The sequence below is a fragment of the Excalfactoria chinensis genome, chromosome 10 (genome assembly GCF_039878825.1).
Source record: "Excalfactoria chinensis isolate bCotChi1 chromosome 10, bCotChi1.hap2, whole genome shotgun sequence".
Classification (NCBI taxonomy): domain Eukaryota; kingdom Metazoa; phylum Chordata; class Aves; order Galliformes; family Phasianidae; genus Excalfactoria; species Excalfactoria chinensis.
In genome coordinates, this window is record NC_092834.1 from 15,868,911 (window position 1) to 15,883,241 (window position 14,331).

General features: G+C 39.2%; 1 protein-coding gene across 2 annotated transcripts in view; it reads right to left on the bottom strand.

Moving 5' to 3' along the window:
• Nucleotides 1-1,957: 1,957 nt before the first annotated feature.
• Nucleotides 1,958-14,331, bottom strand: part of CIB2 (calcium and integrin binding family member 2) — a 35,519-nt gene continuing 23,145 nt past the window's right edge. The window contains exons 4-6 of one of the 2 annotated variants that reach the window (XM_072345075.1): nucleotides 7,974-8,121; nucleotides 7,674-7,869; nucleotides 1,958-3,071 (exon numbers count right to left, since the gene is read on the bottom strand). In XM_072345075.1, the coding sequence (XP_072201176.1) occupies nucleotides 3,050-3,071; nucleotides 7,674-7,869; nucleotides 7,974-8,121 (366 nt within the window). In that variant the 3' untranslated portion in view covers nucleotides 1,958-3,049. The remainder of the gene's footprint in view (nucleotides 3,072-7,673; nucleotides 7,870-7,973; nucleotides 8,122-14,331) is intronic. The other variant, XM_072345076.1, reaches the window with a different exon arrangement.

Here is a 14,331-nt window from a genome sequence, read left to right on the forward strand (position 1 = left end):
TATTGCATAAAATAATCCTTATCTATTCAAGTTTCTAAGGCACGTGCGTTTCTCATTTCTGCTAAGCGCGTACCTGCTTCATATTTGATGTCCATTGCAGTATTAAGGCACACTGCGCCCGCCGTCGGTGCGGGGAATACGGGACGGAGATGTGAAACCGGGCTGCGTCAAGAGGGCGCCGCCTGGCGGTGTCGCGGCACAAGTGCAGCCGCAGTGCGAGCAAACGCAGACGGACAGCGGGGAAACGGGGGGAGAAGCGATAGTTACCGTCGGCAAAGGCAGGTATGCGGTAACCAGCCACCATGTAAGGTTACATCAAAGGGCATGAGAGAGGGCAAGGAACTGCGGCAAAAGAGGTGTTGCTTCCCTCAACGCAGATCCACTTACAGACGTGCGAGTCGTTTCCCCTTAAGTCGATCAAGTTGTTGAAAATAAACATGGAAGCAACAGAGATCAGAGCCGGCCCTGCAGGCTGTCATTGTGCACCTTGTCTGGCAGCACTCCTTTAAAACAACATTAAAGGAAAGCGTGTTACTAAGAGACTCGCTTATCACTTGCTTTAAATGTTGATTTACTCACTTCCACCAGATCCCTTTTGCCCATAACATGCTTTGTGTGTGTATCAGCCAGAGCTAACACAGATGCTACCTCGTTTAATAGAGGCTCTGGATAATTGCTCTTTTTCTTTGTCCATTTTTGAAGGCACAATTGGAAATACCCAGTCACATCTAAGAGCTTTTTTGCAACATGAAAAGTGTTCTTTCACTTTTAAAGTCCGACTCAGACTTCATGAACCAAAGAGATAAATGGGGTTTAGGACTTCGTACCTGCCGTGTTCTGCACCATCTCTCTTTAAACATGGATAGATTCACAATATCCTTCACAATATCCTTGTTTGTTTTTCTCACGGTGCCTCTGTTCACATGGGTGCATGCCTGACTTAAGCATCGGAATGAAAGACCAAGCATTTCTTCAGCTGTTATTAAGAGACATTATTAAGGGTCAGGGAGGACCTAAGAAATACACCAAGTACATTCCAGAGCAATGGAGGTGTTCCTTTAAGTGAAGGCAAGGATCTAATTGTGGAATGATACACGGTGTCGGGAAGGGAAGAAAGAATGTTGGCTGATGTAAATTTTAAGATACAGAAGAAGAAAACTGCTGCCAAGGGAAACTGACCTCTGAAATCAATCAAGACCCTTTTAATAACCCCACCCAGAAACTTGCAACCTGTCGCTTTATGATACAGATTAGTAGTGACAGAAAAACACACCTTGCAAGGATTTAAAGATTGAACTTGTCTTGGAAGAAATAGGAAGAGATCAGGCTGATGTTCTGATGAATAGGCAGTAATTTTAACATAATTTCTCAACGCCCGTATCTTGCCAACCGCTTGAATCAACTAATTCATCTAACTTAATCTACTTGAAATAAAGAAGATTGAGGCTTCAAGCTCTTCTTACTCAATCAGAACTGAGCATCAGGATTGATTTATGCTATTCACCAAATGAACTTCAGGCTCCGAGTCCTTTATCTAAGCAGTTACGAGGAGGAGGAAGTAGTAAAACACTACAAATACCACTGACTGAAAATATGATCACTCTAACAAATGTCCAGAATAAATAATGTTACAGATATAGAAGCTTCATTTTCATCATGTTTAGGTTAAGTTGGTCTTTTATACCTTGGATACCCTACTGCTCCATAAATATTTCTTGATGCACGCTGTGCCATCCATACCTGCAAACCACGCTTCAAGCTTACATCCATTGCAGATTCCAACGTAGAGAGCATTGCCATGCCTACAGAAATAGGGAAATGATGAACTCCTATACTTTATCAGTTATTTCCGTGAGCGTAACGTATTTCAGCCTTGAAAGACTGAAGCTTACAGTGACTGGAATGATGAATGGAAGTTAATGAGCTTAGCCCACAAATTCTCAAAGCACAACAAAATGCGTCAAAAGTTTTAATAGTTATGACTTTGATACAGAAGCCATGTAAGTGACAGAGCCCTTCTATTGACTGTTAGAACAGTGATACACGTGTGATTGTCTTCAGGCACCAGTACCTGAACAGCACTGGAATTAAAAAGAAGAAGAAGAAGAAATCTAGCTGATTTCCAGCTGGAGAGGAAAGGGAAATACTGAGCTGCATTCATGCACTTTATGGGGAAGATTGCATAGCTGGTTTAGATAGAAAATGTCTTTTTATGTCCTCAGAAATAGTGCTGTGCTTCTTTAACTTCTTTGTGGGTTACAGATGATTGTATTCTTCTATTCAACATTACCAGACCGCAGTAAAACGCAAGGCTCCCTTTGAGAATAAGGACACAGTTTCAAAGTTTCTCTTGGGAAGAAATGAATCACATACGCAGCAATCAGATACAAAATGCAAATACTTCAAGTTTCATGAGGACGTGACCATCCATTAAACGTCAGCTGAAGGTAAGCACCAAACCCAGCAACTGCCATTTCAGTGACTGAAGGGCAAACCTGGGATGTGGTTGACTTCAACACTGGGAATTGGATCTTGACTGCTGTTCCTTCACGTGAGATCATTTCCAAGCAAGATCCCCAGCTGTACAACACAGTGATAGAGGCATCTCATTATTTAAGGCCCGTACTTGTTTTTTTTTTCTTGGAGAAGTCACCCAAGCTTTTTTTTTTTTTTTTTCCTTTTTTTTTTTTTTTTTTTGCTTGTGGGAGCAATATTAAATATCCATAAATATAAAAACTCTGTGGAAATTCCTTTAGTAACATTCTCATTCTGTCTGCTAAAAAAAAAAAGCAAAAAGAGTAACCACAACCCAGCCATCAGCCATCTTTGCCAGAGTGCTTGGCCAGCAGTGAAGGTAAAAATGCAACTGTTCCAAATATCCTGTATAGTTCAAATGATGCTTCTCTCTCTCTCTGCAGACCAGAATCCTTTCAGTATATTTTGAGTTCTAAGAAGCCACAAGGAGAGGACAGAAGCCCCCAAAGCGCCTGAGATTCGGATAGGCTGGACTGACAAATCATTCTGACAACACCGGCTCACACGCAGCTCTTCAGATTCTTATGTGGAAAGTACTGCAAAGGAAACAAAAACATGGAGAGAGATGTAGATATTTATCACTGTGTGTGACATTCTCCTTAGAACACACAAAGAAAGGCGTCCTGTGAAGATCTCTGCCCTCCTGTTCTCTCTCCTAGTAAGGACATTTGAGAAAGCAAACATTTCCATTGACACTGAAGTATTTCAAGACAAAATGCATTCCCTAGGCCTAGTAAATTTTACTCCTGAAAGTACCACCATCCTCTATGTCTAACCATTAGGAAGACCAAGTGGAAAAGAAAGGATTGGTATTTGGATTATAAGAAGATTATGAGTGACAGCATTTAAAGGATTTCTCATTTTGAAAGCAGATGTAGCAATCTCCAACTCTTGCTTTATTAGAAGGCTTGTGATCATTTGGGCAGGGAGATATATTTTAATTTTCAGTCGTAAGTTGTTGATACAGATATTAATGGACTGATGATAATACGACCCCATTGCTTTTGAAATGCAGCTGCACCATTTGATCTGCAAAAATCTGTTTTTTGGACAGTTCTTTACTTAACGTAAGAAATTACCTTTGGAAGCTACTCCAAGTGCAAGGAATGCTAATATTCATACAGAGGTTGAACTCTTGACAACAACCTAGAAGACTCTGGTGCAACATATTACAACATTAATAAAGGTCTCTTTCTATCTAACAGAGGAAACCAGAATCTGACAGAGCAAAGAGTTGACTTTAACATTCAGTAAGCAGAAGGCCAAACCAAGCAGCTGGTAAATTTTCAATAGTGATGAGGATACAGGATGGCGGCATCTCTTTAAAAACAAAACTAAGGGAGCTTTTTGGTCTTTCAGTCTCGTATCCACAATTCCACCACATGGAGGTGATTCAGCTCCTCACTTCACAACATTATTTTACAGACTGTGCTTATGTTTTATTGCAGTTGAGCTGCAAGCATCTCTCAAATGCACCGTCATTATGTGCAAAGAATTGTACTGTGAATTAGATACTGTAATTAAAAGGACTTGAATTCTGGCTGCAGACTGAGATGGCAAACTTAGTTAAGACAGAATGCTTCCTTGAATCATGAGAAGTTCAATTAGGCTGTCAGTAAGAAAAAATGCTGTTTAGAATAACCCTCCCTTTGCGTGTAAGAGAGCGATTATGGAAATTCAGAGGTACTGATAACATTTCTTTTATATAAAAGAGTTCATTGTACAACAAGATACGCATACAATGAGATACTGACAACATCCTCAGAAAAATTCAGACTTAGTGCAGGAAAGGTGTGGGCAAAAACTGGTGGTGCAGATCTCAAATCTGCAAATGTCCTCAGCTTTTAGAATGAGCTAAAGCCAGACAGTAGGACGGGAAACCTCATATCTTTCTGTAATAGAATAAAGCAAGAATGGCTGCTTATTTTCTGATTCACATGTCAACTGTAGAATACAGGTTTATCATTTACATTGTAAACTGTCTCCTTCTCCAGGACAGTTAAAATCCATGGCTGGACAACACATTTCTGTTAGCAAGTTACCAGCACAGCAAGCCTTCTCTCAAGAAGATTCACACATGTGAAGAGAAACCTCCATCTTCTGAAATGATTTGATTAGGGGGCCAAGCAGAGCGCTGGATTAAATCAAGTGTCAGTTGACTTATTTATTAGATATACAGCAAAGCAAAATGTCTCCCAATTGCACTTATGCTGTTGCACAGCATTTGGGTTCCTAAGCAAATCAAACTAGGCAGACAAATCTGATGTTTCTCTTGCTAAGTTCAAGACTATTTTTGTATTTCTGAGTATCATTCTGAACTTTGAAAATTAAACATTTTACTCATAAAGTAAGCACTGATCAAAGTGATTTCTTGCTACTATTTTCTCACTAATGATCTCTTGCCATTTTGTCACTAGCTCTGACTTTAGGAACCAGATCATCTGCAGTTTAGGATAGGACAAGAGTCAGCATATCAGCTGTCACAGGAGGAAAGGCCCACAGAGGTTTCAGAATAGCAAATTTACAGTGACATCTTTTTGTTTCCTGTGTTGTTTCTCTGCTTAGGTTTGGCAGCTCCCAGGTGTTACTAATGCCACATTCTTCTCAAGCTTCATTTCAGATCGTTATAGTATGTTTCACCCTCAGGCCTTCAAATAAGCTTAAACTTCCAGGATGATTTATAAGCCAATTTCCTGTGGAAAACGTAACCGGTCTTGTAGAACAGAACACTTAGATAATGCCAGCTCGGAGTCCAAATGCTGCCATTAAACTACAAAGCAGCTTCTAAATGATAACAGTTTTGAGTGAAATAAACCTACTGAAATCAAATGTTCTGAACCAGCAACTATCATATTATTTATAACGTATTCAAGCTTCCAGAATAACAGTCAAAAACTGCATACACCATCTTCCCTGGCCAACATTGAGCAGTGTTTTCTTCTAGTCTCCAAAAAAGTCACCAACATAGCAGCACCAATCAAAACTTGACTGGACTTTTATTTGCTTGACAGCAGCACAAAGCTTGTAAAGGTTGTCTGTAGGAGATTAAACCTCATAAATCAAGGTTTGAGAAGTAAGTGGTGACATGAGGAAAAAAATCAGTCAACCTAAAATGAGTGCACTTCAGCTTATATGAAGTACAGGCCTGGATCATGGTGTCAAAATTAATGCCTGCTGCATGTATAGAGTACATGTAATTATAATGCAGCTTTAAAAAAGAAGGGGGGTGTATTGAGCCCTATGAAATAAGTGCTTCAAAAAAGGAGTATGCGAAGGAAAACCTTTGTGAAGATTCCTATCAATAAGGTTAAGCAGATATTCTTCCTCAGCAACGAGATTTTATGTTTAAATAGATCATACTATAAAGATTTTTCAGGTTTGTCAAAAGTCAGGCAAGCACGGGACTCAGTTAACAAAGTAAAGAAGACAGAGTTGTGTGACATGGTTTTGCAGAGATCACATGCTGAAGCAGTGGCAAAGCCACAGGTAAAACCCAACTACATTGCATCCTAAGCTCCACACTATCACGATGTGAAGAAGTGGCTTTTGGTAAGGAAAAAGGTAAAGAATAGGGTAAGAATTTCTTTACTGTCAACAGAAATAATCTGAGATCTGGAAAATTACTTAACATTTTCCAAAGAACCACATACTAGGCAGCAATGTGGTGCTCTAGGATACAGTACTCAGAAATGCTGGTTGCCTACAGCTTCAAAACAGTCTCTGAATGCTGTAGTTATCCAACATCTCCCACTGCTCAAAAGCAATTGGTTCTTAAAAGTGACCATGGCTTTAATGCAATGTGTCTAATTTTCAGAGTTGCTGAGCAGCTGAAAGCATTTATCAATAAGTACTTCCATTTCCTTGAAATTAAAGTTTGGAATGTATTCAGCTGGGCACAAAAAAAAAAATGGAGATATGCAAAACCAGATGAAATTACAGCTGTCTATGGACATGGGTGGGTTGGTACTTCCCCCATTCATCTGCTAAAGACATTCAAGAGGGACAATTTTACCAAGATGAAAAAAGGTTTTCATATCTTTTCATATCACAGCTTGCAATCTGCTTCTACAACACAGCAGTAAAATCAGACACGGCCCAGGAAACCTCTGGAACTACAGCTTCTGCTGACTCTTCACATCTGCCTTCTGTTCTCCACATTTGATCTGTGCTACCTATCAGCTTTGTAGGTACAGCACAGCCTTTTCATTGAATAAATGAAATTCTACCTGATCCAAGCAGCTTCTACACAGAAAACAAGTCTTCAGAAAATGTTTGGGTTTTTCCTGCTGTGAATATGTGTGAACAAAATATCATGTGTACTCAGTCAAATCTCAACATAACGATGATACATATCTTGTTCCAAAAGAGTTCCTGCTGGTAAGTTTGATTAGTCAAGGAGTGCCTGATATATTTCTGATGTATAGAAGACACTCACTTTGACTTTGCAGCTTATCATCTTCAGATGCTGATGTTTCCTGGGGTCCATGGGGACATCAGGTTTTACAGCAGAATTGTTGTCTCAAAATGTTTTTCCTCCAAAATTTAATTAATCGTAGAAAAAAAAACCAAAGCCCTCTCCTGTATTCTTCAGGACACTTCAAAGTTCTTCATCTCCATTAGCATTAAGTTTATCAATCCAAATTTTTATCTACTTTAATTCAGTTCTAGCATTCAGCCTTATTTCCTATGGAAACACAGTTTGTTCCGCCTGTCTGACTGAGCTTTGCCAATCCCCTCCAGAAGCAGCCGTAACTCCTGGCATCTGTAATTTAGTTTTAGAATAAATACGTAAAAATCCTGGCATACTGGATGGGTTCCTATACAGACAACAGGGACACTTGGTTGAAAACTGTACGCATTTGGGCTTCTAGAAGATGAAAATGTTTTCCTGAATAATTCACACAAATACAGACAGAAAAAAAGGAGGGGATCGCTGAGTCATGGAGTTGTTAGTTTTAAGATAGGACAGAACTGGAATAGGCTCTGGAGAATTAAATTGAGAAGGTAAAAAGTCACCCTCCAGGTTCCTCAGCAAAACTCAGTTGTCTTATGCCTGAGATTTCTTACACTGTGCTACACAGTCAACAGCCAGAACGAACACCCAAAAATAGGGAAAGTGACAATTTTCATCTTCATACCTGAGAAAGTCTGGTGCTTTGGAAATCATGTTTTCAAAATCTGCAAATCCTAATTTGCCATCACCATCCATGTCAGCTTCTTCTATCACTTTCTCACAAACCAGAGTGATTTCTTCTGCTGTTAGCTCTTCTCGGGTCAGCTTATTGAGGGTTTTTTCCAGGTCTGCTTTACAAATGAAGTTATCTGTGTTAAAATCTGAATAGTAAAAGAAGCAAAGAAAAGATCATCGGCTACTCTCACACTCCTTTATTTTCAGCAAACACATAGAAAACACATGCAAAAGTATCTCAATACGTTACCATAGATCTTAAAGGCATAGATAGCTTTGAGCTCTCTGGGTGCCATTTCACTGAGCACAGAGAACATGTCCACAAAATCATTGAAGCTGAGGCTCCCCTCTCCATCTTCCGAGAAAGATTCCACAATCCTTTCCTTAAAGGGATTCTCCTGTAAATACAAACTTCTTATTACTTCAAACAAACAAATAAAGCAGTATCAGCAAAAAATGCATACTCCTTGCAAATAACTGGTAGCTGGTAGGTTGAAGATCACTTCTCAAAGATAACTTTTTCCTTCCAACAGTTTACATTTGCATGTTATGGCACTAAGTGTCAGTAAGGCACACTGCTGCGCAGAACTACTTGCCTAGATTTTCTCAGCTCCATTGCTGCTCGTTTTCCATATACTGGTGTTGACCTCATTTCTCTTGCAAGTAGCACCTGCTTTATGAATGTTAAAGATACTAAGCATGTGAATATCATTTGCATAAAATTGGTTCCCGACAGGCTGCCATAGTGATAAAGTCAAAAGAATTACTATTCCTGCATTATGAAGCTGGTAGGTGCAGACTGCATGACAGTAGAAAAAAACCAAGGGGAAAGTCAGTAAAACAAATGGAGACCTCACACCTCTGCTAGCACCTGACCCAAGGCTGGAGGAATTATTACTACTTATGAAAGCACTTTAAGAAGTAAACATAGCTACCTACCTGCTTAATGCAGAACCACCAGGGAACCATCAATCAAAGCAAGCCTGTTTATTAAGGATGCAGAATTGTATCCCCGGCAGCATCTTGTAGAAAGGGCTTTCATTATCACTGCTATAAAAAAAATCCAACCTCCGGCTGAAATGAATATGAATTCTAGAATTTTAAACTAAATCTCAGCTCTTCAGTGGTGATTCTAAGATCCTATTGCAGCACCTTACCAATGCAATTGGTAAAAGCCACTCTCAAAAGGCAGCACCCTAAAACCATAAACACAAGAGCTAGCAAGCACATAGCCCAATTCTTGTAAGGTACTTCATGCTAAATGTAAGACATCAGTCAATAGCACAAGCCTATTGTGTTTAAGGACACAGCCTGGTAGAATCAGAAAGTCTAGATTCTGTGATATGTATCCTAATGAAGAGTTCCAAGAATCTCCATTCCTTGAGAAACGCTGTAAATGTGCCTGCTCATACTAAGTGGTCACATCGCAGACTTCTTAGCTGCAGTAATGAAACTATGCCCCTCTGTGTCCTCCTTGTGTGTCAGTTACGTGTCACATGCAACACGCTGCTTTCAGTAAATTTCAGTTTCTAAGGATTCTTGTTAAAAGACCAGCATAACAAATGTGAGTTGTGGTTGTGCACACAGACAACATTTCAAAGCACATCTAGTTCCTGGAAAGCAGCATTCCTTTCTTTTTCAGGTGATTGGTCATGTGTGGACTCACTATTGGATGACTCCTTGCAATGTGTTCCAAGATGCAATTACAGAGAAATGGTGAGACATCTGGGTGCAAGGCCTGGTTTGAAAAAGCCTGTCTTACACCTAAGTACACTTAGCAAGTCAAACCACCTGGGAAATGTAAGAGCATATTCTGGCAGCCTTGCTGGCTATAACTTTGAGGTACTCACATACAAAAGCTAAAAGAGTTATTCACATTCTCAGATCATACCTGATTTATAAGGAATTGCTACTTAATGGCAGCACAGGTCTCAGCATACATTAACTACTTAATGAGATGCCCTTGAGCCTCACATTCTGCACTCCAAGACTCCCTTCCATGGTAAAAACTGGAGTCTGCCAAAAGGCAAACAGCCACCCAATGGCAAACAACACAGTTGTGTTTGTCAGCCTTTTGCGGGTGGGTGAGTTCTCAGAAATCAGATCTGGAAGTGTAATTTCTTTAAACAATCATGAACACCAGGGATTTTAGTACTCCTAAATATCAAGATAACTCCAACCTTTCCGGCTAAGATAATGGCAGATTAAGGTTGTTTCAGAAGATATCACAAGTAGGAACCACAGAGTCATGGTCCCAAATGACAGACCATTAAATTAGTCAATACTACATAATACTACATAAAAATTCTGACGTACAGAGCTAACTAACTCCACAATAAGAAACATTCCTAGAGATTTCCAAGGGTAAAGATTAAGGACCTCACTGTGCTCTGAGCTTCATACGTGAGGCTGCACTCACTGTTCAGAGGCAGAAAAAAGTAGGTCAAAGAAAAATGAAATGCATCAGTGGGTACTGCAAGGGGTATCTGGGAGAGAGAGCTTGGAAATACATGTCCTGTGAATATGGATATAGACAGTTGCTCCAGAAAAAAACTAATTGATTCTGTTGCTTCAATTGTTTTTCAGTGATCAGCTTATCACCAGGACAAAGCAGGATTCAGTTCAACCCACTTTCCTCCTCAAAGCACATAAATAAGAATGTACCTGTTAAATGTATAAATATTAGGGAACGCTCAGTACAACAACAAGTTAGAAACGCTATTGGTCTGATTTCTATAATGCTACATCACTTCCTTCAGAACCAACCCCATCAGAACTAAGTGTCATAGCTCATGTTATAAACTGACATCTTAGAGGCAGCATTGAGTAACAAACAAGGACTACACAGATGCAAATATCCCTATCAGCAGTGAATATCAAACCCAGGACTTTCTCATTCCAAGTGCTGGCCCTGATCTCACAAAGTATACTGCGGCTGTGTAAGATGAATTAGCTGCTTGACACATTAGAGGTCTTGAAAACACCTGTAACTCAGCAATGAATTAAAAGGACCTGGGTGTATTTCTTAAGTAACTCTTTGCTAAATGTATCTCTAAAACCTAAATGAAAAACAAAATCTTTCCTCATATTGATTCCCTTCCTTTAACTTTCTCATATTGTGTGTCTTCGGGCAGTATATCTGTAGTTTACACAATGGAAAGTATTAGTTTACCTTCACAGATACTTTTCACATCCTTTCTGTAATTTCATTACCTCTACTCTAAAGAGCACAGATTAAGGTTCCATCATATTTAAAGGAAAAGCCATGGGGGGAGGGAGCAGTGGGGAAAATGATACTGTTCCTTCATAGATTGCTTTCCTTCAAGTACTAATTGCTTAAGAAAGAATCCTTTTACATCAGGAAACCTACTTTTAAGATGGTAAAAAGCTTTTTCCATCCTCTTGCAATAAAAGCAAGAGACAGAAGCAAGGAAGAACTGTTACAGCTTAAACTCAGCTGTTTTGCAGATTGTTGATGTTGAAGCCACTTGAGATAATTCTTGTAAAAGAGCTATCTATCTTCTTAACTATTGCCTTTTCTACTCAGACAACCATGTTTCTACATAGTTTTAACACACCATCACATAATTCTGGCGTATGGACTTAGAACACAATATGATAACTCATGACAACTAGTTTTCTAAGAACAAAAAGCCAGGCTGGATGTGGCTCTGGGCAGCCTGGTCTGGTGGTTGGCGGCCCTGCACATAGCAGGGGGCTGAAATCAGATGATCACTGTGGTCCTTTTCAACCCAGGCCATTCTGTGATTCTATGAATACTATCGGCCTCATGCCAGGGGTTGCAGTCAAATCTTACCAAATTATTTTGTTAGTCACACCTTGCTCTCATTTCCAACAAATGTGAAAAAAAACAACCATGAAAACACTGTGTTGTCCTCTTGCCTCACCCATTTTGCAATCATCTCGCAGCTTGACCAATTTACTCAAAGCAGGACATCCTTTTAGCACAAGCTGCCCATGTTTTAGAAGTAAGATGTTGCAAGTAAATCTGAAACAATTCTCCTTAGGTTTAGGTAACTAAGCTCGAGAGGCTGAGCAGTCAAAACACTTCTCAGTTTTACCTCCACATAAACGCAGTGGCCTTTACTTTGGGATTTCCATGCAGGTGACACTAGCAGAGATGCCCAAACACACAAAGCATTCTGCAAAGCACTGCTTAAAATCACAGGCTATGGTTTTATTTTATTTTGAAGCACCACACATGCATTCACTCTCAGACCTATAAAAAATAAGGTGCAAGCTTTGATCCTGAAAAGTGACCAATTCACCGTTCCCTGCGTGTCCTTTCTTCCTCCTGACTGATTCCTGTGCCTGCTGCTCATTCTGTTTCAGTGGTGAGTGGATTTATGGACCACCTCGCTCACCACTGCAGTGAATGACAAGGCCTGTGAGGATCAATGAAGTGAGCGCGTGAGACAAAAATGGGAACCAACAGACTGTAAAGTGAATGAAGCAAAACTCGTTCCCTTCCAGAAAGCCATTTTATAACCTACTGTACTCCTGACACAAAGATTGCTGCATCGCCATATACCAGCTTGAAGGCAACTGAAATCAGTTTTGTTTTGAAAGTCTCCCCTTTCTACATGGTTTCACACTGAGCAGCTCATACTGTTACCACACATTTGCAGTATTAATTACCGTAATCTCAGATATGCTTACATATACTCTCATTAATTTATTTGACATTTTTGCCTGTGTCATCACAATGGTCAAAATTAGAGAACAGAGACTATAATGAAACAGTTGGAGTAAACTAGATCTGTTAACTTCAGTGTAATGGTAGACCTAATCAACTTAAAGTATCTGCCCCTTCTTTATTTATTTATCGCTTGCCCTGACTTTCAACTTAAGAACCATGAATTAGTGAAAAATTCATTACCAATTTAAGTAAGTTCTTCTTTGAAACACAGGTATCATATTTAAATTCACTCTGGCTCAAAACATTAATGCGTGAAGTAAAGATGTTTCTTTATGCTAGCAGAATCTAATTTAGAAAAGTGCATTATTGATTCTACCCATTTGTCAGAATCTGCAGTGGTATTGAGCTGAACATTGCCAGTAACTAGAAGTGTAATGTGCATATGAAAAAAGCCAGGTGCATTGAAATGATCACTAATCCTATTAAAATTCAATAGATATAGTTTGTTTGTTTCTATTTTGAGCTCCAAATATCAGTTTAGCCTTCGTCTTGATGAACACTTACTCAAGAACGAACACTAAGGATTTGTTTAGCAGTCTGAGAAAGCTGGAAAGGTTAAGGACTTCTTTTTTCTATGTTAGCTACAGTAAATACCCACACTGCTTGGAAAACCAACTCTGCATGAAAGACTACTATCCTTATACAGATAGGGATAAAGAAAAATTCTTCACAAACAATCTCTTGCGAGATTTGGGAGAGAATTATTAAATCTGGCACCAATCTTGTCCTCTTGCTGGCATAAAATCAAGTTCAGTTCCCCTCATGACATATTCTAAAGCTGGATCACAAAACTTCACAGACTTGAAAGGGTGCAAGAAGATTGATTCTGATCCACTTTAAATACACTTCTTTAACCTGTTCCCTTTACCACCTGTATTTGCTACGGCAGCAAGACATGCTCTTGTATCTGAAAATCTAATCATGGTTCAAAATGAAACTTACATTTTATATCTCAGTTTAAACACCTTGCTGTCCTGTAAAAATGGTAGTTCATGAACAGATTTGTAAGTGTCTGATCCTACATCATTAAAGCAAATAAAACTGCATGTGTGATTATCACTATTCACTGTCTTATCTGAAGGCTGAAATCAGCCTGTCTTAATTTCTCACAAAGTAAATACTGGCCATCTGGCAGTTAAGGGCTTCATAAGAGCTACACAACCGAGCCAGAGCATTTCATAGTGAGTTACCAATATCCTAGAGATTCAGGCTAAATAATAAAGTAAAATGTAAGAAACAGCAATCTTCCACACCAGAAGCACCAGTACAAACACCTACGACACTAAAGCAATGAATAATATGTGACATGCTAAAGAGATATAAAACTACTTCCAGCAGTGGAGGAGTGAATCAAAGCCCCTTCAGGATGATGGATTTTAATCACAAAGATAAAAATGCAGTATTCCCATATAAGCAAAAGTAGCAGCTGGCTTAATACAGTCAAGATACTCCCACAGTGATGTGAAGCACAGGCTATTTTATCCTGCCAGGTACTGAAAAATCCAATTACTTTACATTCATCTAGGTCAGACCATTAATGATCTGTGATATTGTATTCTAATTCACACTTGTATATACAACTGCCCATCCAACATGTCAGCATTTCAGTAAGTTAGGAAAACAATCCTATTTCAACATAAATAATCTTCATTTTGTACTAGCTGATCAGCATCATATAATTGGCTCTTGCTTATTGCTAAAGGTAAGTCCTTTTAATTACATAATCTCAGACAAATCTCACAGGGACATTAAAAATAAATTCATTTGGTCTGTGGATTACCTCTAAGGGGGAAAAAAAGGTAGAACACAGCAACTATCATAATTATCAGTTCATCCAGACCACCAGCCTAATTCAAACTGGGAACCATAGCAGATAGAAGAAGTGTTT